We start from the raw sequence: 12,242 nt of genomic DNA, 5'->3' as shown, positions 1-12,242 counted from the left end.
CTTTCGCTCTAGTTTTCTCTACATGTTTCTTGTAAGACAATGTTCGATCTAACGTGACTCCAAGATAAACTGGGTTTGGGCAGTGTTGTAGTTTAACTGAGTTCCATTCCAATTGTAATTCCCTGTTTGCTTCCTTGTTGTTTAGATGAAATAAACAAGTCTGCGTCTTTGCTGGATTAGGTCGAAGCTGGTTCCCGTTGTAATATTCAGTTAGTTCTTCTAAGGCATCTGTTAGGTTTCTCTCAATCTGTTTGATTAATCTAGATTGGCATGCAATGGCTACATCATCAGCATTGATAAAGCTTCTTGTCGTCGGTCCAACTGGTTGGTCATTTGTATACAGATTAAAAAGTAGGGGGGACAAAACACTACCTTGTGGGAGCCCGTTCTTCTGGTTCCTCCAGCGACTTCTTTGTTCTTGAAATTCCACATAGTATCTTCTGTTGGAGATCAGTGATCTCACAACTTCAGTAAGGTGGTAGTTTCCCGTCATTTTGAAAATTTTTCCCAGGAGAATTTTGTGGTTTATCGTGTCGTAAGCTGCTGATAAGTCGACAAACACCACGCCAGTTTTTTCTCCCTTCTCAAAACCGTCCTCTATGTATTGTGTTAGGCAGAGGACCTGGGCAGTGCAAGATTTACCTGGTCTGAATCCTGCTTGTTGTGGAATGATTTGCCTTTCTAGTTGTGGTGCTATTTTATTCAAGATAAGACGTTCATATAGCTTGAAAGGGCAGCACAGCAGCGATATTGGACGATAGTTCTTAGCATCATCTCTTGGTTTACCTGGCTTTGGGATAGCTACTACCTTGGCCTTCAACCATAGCTTAGGTATCGTCTTGTTTGACCAGCAGAGATTATAGAGTTCTAAAAACCATTCCTTAGCTATGGGCCCTAGGTTCTGTATAAATTCATTAATGACGTCGTCGTGACCCGCGGCCTTCCTGGGTTTCAAGGAACTGATAGCAGCTTCCAGTTCTGTTGAAGTGAAGTATGGCTCAGGTGGTATTTCAGTCACTTGTGGCCTCTTATATGAGGTGGCAGTCTTACTGTTCATGGTTGGTTTACCATTCAAAAGGAGCTGATGTGCGATTTGGTTAGCTGTTACGGAAACCTGATCCTTGGGGGCTGCCGGGTCGCTGGACAATCGCTTTATGAGGTTCCAAGCTCTTCTGCTACTGTGCTTCATGTCAAGACTCTCCAACGTATGTTTCCAGGACTCTTGTCTGTCTTTGCTTATAGTTTCAATTAGTTGATCCCCAAGTTTTATGGTTTCTTCACTGAAAGGGTCCATGCTGTACTGCTCCAGGTATTCGTTATATATTTGTTTCATGTCGTTGGAAACTCCAGGAATGTAGAGTGTTCTGCAGCCTCTAGGTATGCTGAGTCTTGCTGATCTTTTAACAGCTTGGACGAACTTTCCGTAGTTTTCAGTGTTTGATGGTAAATTTACGATTTCCATGTCTAAGGTGTCCGCAAATTTTTTCCAGTTGGCCCTTTTGAAGTTAAAACGTCTTTTAAAGGGTACTTTTTGTGGCAGTATTACTGGTCTAAACTTTAGCATGATTGGTCTGTGTTGGGTCTTTGGGATAGGGTTGAGAACGAATTTGTTGCATGACCCGGACAAGGTTTTGGAAACAAATATGAGGTCTGGGTTATACCCTCTCTTCCATCTTGCACTGTTGAATGACGCAGGCTGTTTCTGATCATGGATGAGATTCAGCTCGTGTTCTTCTGCCCAGCTTTCCAGTAGTTCTCCATCCTCACAATGACTACTGAGGTCGCTGAAATGGAATACCCGGCAATATGTGTCAGCGCAATGCACCTAATATGATAAACGGATGTATTTGGGGTGTCCGGATACTTTTGTTCCCATAGTGTATCTCTGACAGTGGAAAACATGTACTGGTATTGTTTTTGCTAAGACTGTACAGTAGACAATTTCCACTGATGTTAGTAGGAGGGTAACACACAATAAATGTTTAGTAAACATGAGCTCTAAAATGAATACCTTAAGAACTATGAGCTCCTTTTCTGCTTCGCTACTTCTGCTCGTAACTCTGAAGGTACGGGGTGTGTTCTTTAAGTAAATACCGTTTTCGAATAAAAATAAAACACGTAGATTTTTCTTAGCATATTTATTTTTATATGAAAGGCTGCACTTTAACCTGATTTTCCACATAATTCCCACTAATATGAACTCACTTATCCCGTCATACAACAAGCTTTCGAATACGATCCTCATAGAGCTCTACCACGTAATTAGGCAACAACTGCATGAAGCATCTTCCTTGACACTTGATAAAACTCATCACATAACGTCTAAAGCGTTCTCTTTCACATTTTTATCAACTTTCTGCAGCAAATCATCAATAAATACTGAAGGTCGCCCACTTAGTTCCTCATTATGCACATTCTCAAAGCCATCTTTAAAAGCGCTCACCCATTTCCATACAATCCCACCGCTCATAATGTTTTACCCATTCATTTCACTGCTCTAAAGATGAATTTGGGTCACTTCACATCATTAGCACTAAGAAAACGAGTCACAGATCGTACTTCATAGGCTGTGGGATTCTCAGTTGGAGGAGGCATTTCAAATACTCACAGACAAACGTAAATAGCCGATTATTGGTAGTAAATATATAGAAAAAGTAGATTAAAGTACTGGCTTTCATGTAAAAATGAAATTGATAGGAAAAGTCAGAATGGTTCTTATTTAAAAATAATGTCTCGTATGTATTTCAGTGGCCGTGTTTACTAGTCATTTTGCTCCTTTTTCGGTCCATACGCCCACCTCTGAAAGTTGCGTATCCTACAATCTTAGCAACAACGGCACTAGTACATTCATTTCACTATCAGAGGTATCAGAACGATTTTCGCTCAGACTTTCGAATCATCGTTTCCGGACCAGGGTCCTTTACTTCAAATTGATACATTTACCTTTCTGTATAAACTATGAAAGTTTGAACATCATCACAGAATCACTCGGTATACATCCTAATCTGTGTGTTACTCTACAATGCAAATCATTCCCACATGTCTTAACATTTGACAGCGTAACTGAATTCAATTTTGATGGATTCAAACTTTGCACTTTAGCTATTTAACTCAAGTGAAATTCGTATAATAAAAATGACTGCCCTAATTTATAGTGCTATACGCCAACCAGTTTTCTCTCCCCGCTCCTTAACTGTATCTAATTCAGTAGATTAAAACAGTGAGCCAGACGTGGACTAGAGCCTGTGACTTTTGCCTTTTCCGGGCAACTGGTCTATCAACTGAACTATCCAAGCACCTGCTCTCACTGTTGCTCTTCGGCAAGTACCTCTTCTCCTACCTTTCTTCCAGGAATGCTAGACCCACAACGTAGGCAAGGGAACTTCTCTGGAGCTTGGAAGGTAGGAGAAGAGCACTGTTGAACGTGAAGATGTAACAGCGGTTCATGAATCGTGCTTGGATAGTTCTGTCGGTAGAGCTCTCGCTCGCAGATGGCAAAAATCTTAGGTTCGAGTCCCAATCCGGCAAACAGATTTAATCTCCTTGGAGGTATCAGATCAGCTCACACCTCGCAGAACAGTGAAAATTTATTCAGGAAAGACTATGTTTACGATTGATTTGAGAGAGGCTATACTTCATGACATATCTGTGGACTGCAGTGTTTTTAGATTTCCTGAACAGGCAGTTCACATTGTTATTAGTACTGTATTTTCGCGATGCAAACAGCTGAAATCATAAACCTGTCTCGCACCATGTATACAGGCTACTAGAAGCGGCGAAAGTGTCTTGTGATACTGGAGGAAAAAGTTGTGATTACTGACTTCTTCTATTTATAGGATATTTCGCAGATTATGTATCCTTAGGCGGTACTTGCGTAAAATTACGTTTCCTGTTGGATATTCCTGCACCCATATAGCATGAAGTAATACAGCCATTAGCAGAACACTGTATTTCTGTAAAATCTGTAGTTGTCCACAACGAAACTGTTTACGACTGAGTCGCCGTTAAGTTGTTAGAAAACGCTTTGAGGGAAGGCCATGACCAAAGATGTTTACTTCCAAGTCGGCGTACGTTTCAGTCAAAATATTTATGCTAAATCCTTCTTTTCCGTTCGGATCTCATCCGTATATTATCTCCTCCTGACGAAAATTTCTTCTGAGAATATGGTACGTATTCCCTCCTGTTCTATATGTAGACTTCAGAGTTTATCTTCAAAGCTAACTGTACTCTGCTTACAAGCATTGAGGATTGCCCCAAATACTTAACTGTTAGCACTGGCGCCTACTGTAAGTCTTTATCGTTACAAATTATGAAACTCCTTCCCATCCGTCTTCCTTCCAAATTGGACCATCTGAAGACCGTGTTTCGGAGGAACGTTTACAAGGAAGGGCAAATTCGGAAGGCTCTACATCCCACGCCTGCATCACCGGTGGAAACTGAGGAGGAACCTCAGGAGGAGGCGGCCTTGGCTATTATTCCGTTTTGTGGGGCCTTATCCGGAAAAATTGGATGCATTTTACGTAAACACCAAGTGAAAACTATCTTCTGTCCTCCAAGCAAAGCCAAGAGCCTTCTTGGTAGTGTCAAGGACAACCTTGGTCTACGTAAATCAGGGCTTTATCAGATACCTTGCCAATGTGGGAGTGTATACATAGGTCAGACCATTCGTACCATTGAGGACCGATGCCGAGAACATCAACGGCACACTAGACTGCAACAACCCAGTAAGTCGGCAATCGCTGAGCATTGCCTGTCGGAACTCCACAGCATGGATTATGACCAAACCAAAGTCCTGACACAGACTTCCAAAATTCTGGGACTGTGTCCTCAAAGAAGCCATAGAGATTAGAGTAAGGGAGCCACAACTAAATCGCGACAGCGGTGCATCCTTAGCAAGGTGTGGGAACCCGCGATCACCCAGATTAAGAAGAAAAAGGATATATCCCAGAGTGTACCGACTTCGGGGGAAGTGGCAAGAATAACGAGAGCGGTGCCGGCACACCCTCCTGAACGAGAAGATCTAGGACACAGCGCCCAGACGGCGGGAAAACGGACGCTGTACCTGGACCACGCGCGCGCCGCACCGACTCATAGGAAGCGCCTGAGGGGGGGAGGGAGATCGTCCTATACATACCTGGCGCCGGCCCACCGCCGCTCAGTACATCAGCGCACCTGATAATGGCAACGTGGTCGATTGCCGAAATATTGTGTCCTATGCACACTCATACCACGCTGTTCACCCGAGATTTATTTCGTTATAAAATACGCCTGGAGAAATTGAAGAATCGTATCCATAGTTTTTTACTGTAATCCGTTTTATGTTATTTGCGAATGAAGTGCAATGCTGACACAGAAAAAATGTGGATTAAGGGAAACAGTAAACTAACCTGAAATGCAAGTCCACTGAGCGAGGTAACGCAGTGGTTAGCACACTGGACTCGCATTCGAGAGGACGGCCATCCTGATTTAGGTTTTCCATAATTTCATTAAATCATTTCACGCAAATGCCGGGATGGTTACTCTGAAAGGGCACAGTCGGTTTCCTTCTGCATCCTTCCCTAATCCGAGCTTGTGCTCCGTCTCTAATGACCTCGTTGTCGACGGGACGTTAAACACTAATTTCCTCCTCCTCAAATGCAAGTCTTGCTAGCGCATCGTACACAGAAGAGTAAACAGCAATTCTATGTTTGTAGTCGCTCAAGGAAGGATCGACAACCGTCTAACGACACCTTTTGTGAGTTTTCGGTGATAGTACCGTTTCCTTTTGAACGTCATTATCTCTAAAAGATTGTAAAACAATGTTAGTAGGGACATAGTGCAATGCGATGTTAGTATGTCAGAATCTTAACGTCGTATAAAATGACCCTTTAAAGCAACCACGTGTAGTGTACTGATCTCCTTACATTTACGTGATATTTAATCACGCCCATACGACTTTTTACTTCATGTCTGGTATCTGTCTCAGTCTTCTCCTTGTTTGCAGCAGCCTCGGAGCACTAAATTGTAAACGGTTTGCGTACTCGTGTATTAATATTGGATTCAACTTTTCAGATGTTAAATATTTAATGTTAAATAAATGATTAATAATTTAAGAAATCAATGGAGGACAAATAATATTATTATTGCTTTAACAACGTATATTTTAAGTACGGCATGTGGTATTCTAGCATTCTAATTTGCAACATACTGTTACATTTGTCTAAATAACGATTACCGCTTTCATTCAAATTTGAAACATCTTGAAGTCCATTGTAGTCGCAGAGCAACCCGTTACTTTTATGTGCTACGCTACAGCGGTATCACAATTAATTTTTGATGCTGAATTCATGTACAGTCGATTTGAAGACTATATAGAATTCTTATGAGGTGCGTCCAGAACACAAAAATGCCACAATAAAATCTGCCGAAGTGTCGAGTTTAGCATGTTACTGCTCTACACGAGACTTCAGCTGATACCCTTGTGGTATCCTCTAGATTTTGACGAATGCTCGCAGTACTAGAATTTGAAGATCGTCTGGTGCCTGTTGATGAGACTACATATAGTGTATGTAAGGTTGACATGATGTTAAGTGGAGGTATATCCGCTATACCTCATTATTATTCTAACATTTTGTATTGCAGTCTAATGTCGCATTAGTCTGTATAACGATTACCGAGTTTTTCAGATTTTGAACACGTTCAAATCCGTCGTAGTCGCAGAGAAACCGGTCAGTTTTATCTGCTGTACGCAGCCTTCATAATTCTCCTTTCTAATTCACGACTTTTCAATATATGTGCCCTAGAGACTTTTGGCAGCTGCGCGTCGCACATAAAAGTAACGGATAGCTCTGCGACTACAGAGGATCTGAGGACGTTTAAAATTTGAATGAAAGCGGTAATCATTATTTACACAAATGTAACAGTATGTTGCTATTCAGAATGTTAGAATACTATATGCCATACTCACATCGATTTCGAATTAACTAAGTATCTAAATAAATTTTGATACTGACTTGTGGAAATATTGGCAGCACTACTAAAATAAATTGGACATTTCAAAACGCCCGACCACATGTCCTATCGACAATGGATTACTTTCTGCGGTGGCTCCCCGTAAAAGTGATAGGTAAGAAATTACGAGTGTTGTAGAGTATTTGTAACAACTGTTGTCAGACTACCTCTTCGACTATTCTGTTGCCTACAGCTTCATTGACAGTAGCTCCGTGTGTCCAATAAATTTTGTGGGTGCCTCACCTAACAGAAGAGCGATGAATGTGTGCTTGTGTTCGTATGGTTACAGATTTTCATGTACGGCATAGCTGGAGAGAAGCTGACGATGCGAGTCCGAAGCCTCATGTTCTCGGCGATGCTGCGCCAGGAGGTGGCCTGGTTCGACGACAAGAACAACAGCACCGGAGCGCTCTGCGCCCGTCTCTCCGGGGACGCTGCCAGCGTTCAGGGGGTGAGTACGAACTCACTCGTAACTGAAGGGGTGCAGGCGTGCCGTGCTCGACTTCGTGTTGTATAATTCCACAGTGCATTAGCAGTCTTATGATCTCCTCAGCTTACTCTCTTTTCTGTGAAAGCCTTTATTATGGTTTTTGTTTTATCTAGATAACCCAGCCTAAGGGATTACAAAATTCTACGTATTACTACTGCAACACAACTCTTTACTACTAACTACACCTGTAGCTACCTTATCGTCGATGGCTGGTACTCGTGAATATTAATGCTTGCTTTTCCTATATTTGTACTCCTAACTCCTACAGTGACTACGCATTATACAGGGTTGTCGGAAACAGAATGAAAAGCTTGTAAGGGTGTTGGAAGATGGGTTGTGCTCGGAAATAGTTGTTAAGGAAAAAAAATCGTTACGTTGTGCCCTATCTGAGTTAATTAGCACTGAAGTTAGCCAATCATGCCGTTGCGCACACAAATACAGGCGGCCCTCTAGAGACAGTGTCGCCAAATGTGTTATTCGTTTGCTTTCCCTAAAACCGAACAAGAAAGCGATACCAAAATTGGACATGGGACGGTAATAAGGATCGAATCCGACCCACAGCCTGAGCAGTCTCTTGCGCTGTCATCTAGTCTACGAGAACAACTGACAAAAATTCTGTCTGACGGGCTGCTTGAATTTGCGCACTCAACGGCCTGATTGGCTAACTTCAATGCTAATTAGCTCAGATAAGGCGCAACGTAACGAATTTTTTTTTTCTGAATAAATATTTCTCGTCACAATCTTCCATGTAAGGTCATTACAAGCTCTTCTTTCTGATCACACAGTGCTTCTTCCAGTTTGTCACAATTGTACAGTGGTTTCAGACAATTTCTTCCCTGTATCAGATTTATGTCATGACGAATAGGTACTTCCAGGTGGACAACTGTTAACTGTAAACATGGAGGTGTCATTAAATTATGACATTTGTGGACCATCAGAACACCACGTTTGGTTGAAGTTGAACAGTACTAATCACGCAATTAATTTTCGCTTGGAATAAACGTTCGCATGATGGTTCTCATAAAACGAGTCTCTCTTTTCTGTTTACAGTTTTATTGTAGTTACAGAACTACTGGACATGAAATTCTTTCTAAAGGACTGTGCTTGAATCCGGTATTTCTATTACGCAGAAATGCTGTCAGTAAACAATCTTAATTTTTCACCAAGTGTTCAGCACAAAGTTTTAAAGCAATGAAAGCTACGAAAAAACCCAGTAATTTTCCCTATAGTTAATAATTACAATTTACTACTTGTATCTAGGTATATGATAGGTCTGGAGTATAGTAATGTAACTCACCTTAATATTGGAATGGGATGCTTGTAGCTGAAAATAAATGTCCGCAATGACATATTTCACAAAAGTAAGGGGGAAATATGCCAAGCGCGAAGTTCAGCGTAGCTTTGCTTTAGACTTGTATTTTTATATGGAATTCCACGTGGCAATAGAAAGTTGGGCGGTTATTTTTGCGAAATGTTTTATTCTAAACTGACACTGACAACATGGTGAAAAAAACGTTGATCAATGATTTCGAAATTTGCGAGAAGGGAGTATTGTTCGTACTACCGGGTACACATTTCTGATGTGAGGACAAAGCGAAAGTTCGTCGGTGTGGCTTTGAAAGACTAACAGTCTTCAGATAAAACTGCATTTAGTTTGCTACATAGCGTTTTTTTATGTCAAGTACTTTGTCAAATGATTTTTAGTGAGCAGATTCTACCGCTGGCTTGCGTTTTGGAAAGATCTGTAAAATACTCATTTATGAATATCATGGATCCAAGACGACATTCTGAAAGAAATTACAATTTATGTAGGAACATCCTTAACTCACTCAGAGAAAGCCGTATCGGATGGCTTCATTCGATTTTTTTATTTATTATTTAATTTTTTCGAACAATAGCGGCTGATCCAATTTTTTTTTTGTTAGTCATATTACTAGCGAGATCGGCTGCTGCCATAATCACACATTGTAATTAAGGTTACAAATAACAGAATAATGCAAAGTGTTATATCGTGTCGAACATAAGGTTAACAACCAACTTCTTAGGATTAGAGTATGTGTCTGGAGAAACGAACTGAGGTTGGGAACGCATGTCCGAACACGTCATCCAGCGGAACTTTCAAGCTGTAGGAACATACGACTTTTGCTTGGCTACTCTTCTGCAACATGCGTGAATTTGTACAGAGAGCGATCGCAAGCGGTATCACATTGGCCCTAACAACACACAGTTCGTCAGTTCCTTAGATGGCGTCGAGCGCTGCACGCCTAATACATCACCGTAGAGACCGCTAAGCGCAGAGGTGGCAGAGGCAACGACGTACAAATTCTCGTTACTGCCAGTGAGGTTGCCTAATGACCGGGAATTTAAATTAGAGACACTGTAACATTGTTCGGTGGCATCTCCGTAAATGGACTGCTACCCTTGATTTGTTGCTCAATGCATTCTCCATAGCCCTTTCGTCCGTGTTGTTTTGTTATATTCTGCATTAAACTGCCTGTCACAATGTTTAAAAACTACAGGCATGTGCTTCGCTTATTATTTGTTGTTACGACAACTCGTACTCACCTTTTCTGTTGCTAAATCACGTTTGTCAGCTTGTACATAGACTTGAGGAGAGATGATTCAATTTTTTTCTGGCTTGCTGGTATTATGAGCTCAAAATTTTTCGAATCGGAATATTCGGTACCTACTTGTCAGGATATTGTTCAATCTAACATCGTACATTCGTACATCTAAACTTTTTCGAGTGTAAGTGGGCCGTGCTGTAGCGGATGTTGTAAACGGGTGTTACATGTATATCCACAGGCGACGGGCCAGCGGATCGGCTCGATCGTGCAGTCGCTGTCGACGCTGGTGCTGGCGGTGGGTCTGGCCGTGTACTACGAGTGGCGCCTGGGGCTGGTCGCCGTTTCCTTCACGCCCTTCATGCTGGCCGCGCAAGTCATGCAGCGCAAGCTGGTGCGGGGAGAGACGCTGGGCCAAGCTGACGCCATGGAGAAGGCCATCAAGGTACGGCAGTCTGCTAACGGCCTCCACCAATATCAGAATTCGACGATCGTCTTATGCTCCGACATCGGACCCGCCAGGGTAGCCGAGAGCGCTAACACGCTGCTTCCTGGACTCAGGTAGGCGCGCCGGCCCCGGATCGAATCTGCTCGGCAGATTAACGACGAGGGCCGGTGTGCCGGCCAGCCTGGATGTGGTTTTTAGGCGGTTTTCCACATCCCACTAAGTGACTTGGTCCGTCTGTTCCGCCTCAGTTACACGACTCGCAGACATCTGAACACTCTCGCACTATTCCATTAATTACACTCGTCGCAGACAGTCGGGCTACACTAATTCCGTCCCAGGGTTGGTGGCAGGAAGGGCATTCGGCCACACCATTCCACTCACCTTGCCAAATCCGTTCCTAACAATTCCGACCCTGCGTCAGCGCGGGACATGGCTCCAGTGAAAAAAAGAAAGGAAGAAAGAAGTTACGCTCCGACTTCTCTCTCTCTCTCTTCTCTCTGTCAGTTTTCTTGCTAGTGAGGCCCGCCACGACTTCTCGTCTGATACCCTCTTCAGCTCAGTGTAGCACTTACACTCATCGTCCGCGGTTATTTGTTGGATACACCCCAATCCCTGTCTTCCTCTACAGTTTTTTAGCCTCTACAGCTTCCTCTAATCCGCCTCCGTAGCTGAGTGGTCAGTGCGGGTGACCCAGTTTCTATTCCCGGAGCTGCCAGGGATTTTTCCTAGGGGAAAGACTGGCGGCAAGGATTGAGTTCAATGACGTGAGGGTGACTGAAGAGCTTCTATAGTGATCAGTGGCGGTTCCAACGTCAAAAATCGACCGGGTGAGCAGTGTGCTGACTACATGTCCCTCCTTACGGCACCAGAGGACGGAATTGGTAGAGGATGACACGGCGGTCAATAGGGTCGGATTGGTCTGTAAATGGCCAGGAAGTGGAACTTCATCTTTATAGCCCCCTCTGATACCGTGGAAGTTATTCGCTCGGTCGTAACACATGCCCTATCGCCCTGTTCCTTCTTTTAGTCATTTCTACATATTAATTTGTTCGTCGATTCTGCGGAGAAGCTCTTCACTTCTTACCTTATCAGTACACCTAACTTTCAGCACTTCATTTCGTTTTCTGTCCTGTTTTCCCACAGTCCATGACAACTTACACACAATGCTGTGCTTCAGATGTAAATTTTCATAAATTTTTCCCCAAGTTAAGGCCGATGCCTGATACTAATAGATTTCTTTTTGATAGGAATGCCCTCTTTGACTGTGATAGTTGCCTTTTGTGACCTCCTTGCTTCGTCCGGCATTCATTTATTCGCTTTCAAGGTAAAAGACGTGACTTCTTCTACTTCGTTGTCCCCAATTTTCATGTTCATCTCATTTCTGGTACCGTTCATTACTTTCACCTTTCTTTCATTTAATTTAGATCCATTTTCTATGCTCTTTAGAATCCGAAATTGTGCTGGGCGCATTCTCTGAAAATTATTTCGAGCAGTTACTTCATGAGCCCACGCGAATAGTAAACGGTTATGAAAACACACTTGACCTCTTAGCAACAAGTAATGCTGAGTTAATAACGAGCATCAAAACGGATGCAGTTACTAGTGAACACAGGGTTATCGTAGCGAGACTGAGTATTGTATCCCCAAAATCCTCCAAAAATAAACGGAAATTAAGCCCGTGCAAGAAATCTGATAAAAATTCACTTGAATCCTTCCTGAGAGGCAATCTCCAGTCCTTCGACATTAACAA

The 12,242-nt window shown here is 42.7% G+C and overlaps 1 protein-coding gene across 1 annotated transcript in view; it reads left to right on the top strand.

Annotated features, from left to right (window-relative positions):
- LOC126252987 (ATP-dependent translocase ABCB1-like) overlaps nt 1–12,242 on the top strand; it is a 180,700-nt gene that overhangs the window by 114,398 nt on the left and 54,060 nt on the right. The window contains exons 15-16 of the mRNA XM_049954014.1: nt 7,280–7,441; nt 10,286–10,489. Coding sequence (XP_049809971.1) covers nt 7,280–7,441; nt 10,286–10,489 — 366 coding nt within the window. The remainder of the gene's footprint in view (nt 1–7,279; nt 7,442–10,285; nt 10,490–12,242) is intronic.

The sequence above is a fragment of the Schistocerca nitens genome, chromosome 4 (assembly GCF_023898315.1).
Source record: "Schistocerca nitens isolate TAMUIC-IGC-003100 chromosome 4, iqSchNite1.1, whole genome shotgun sequence".
In the NCBI taxonomy this organism is placed as follows: domain Eukaryota; kingdom Metazoa; phylum Arthropoda; class Insecta; order Orthoptera; family Acrididae; genus Schistocerca; species Schistocerca nitens.
The sequence above is the reverse complement of the archived record's forward strand: the minus strand, read 5'-3'. Positions and strand labels throughout refer to the sequence as shown.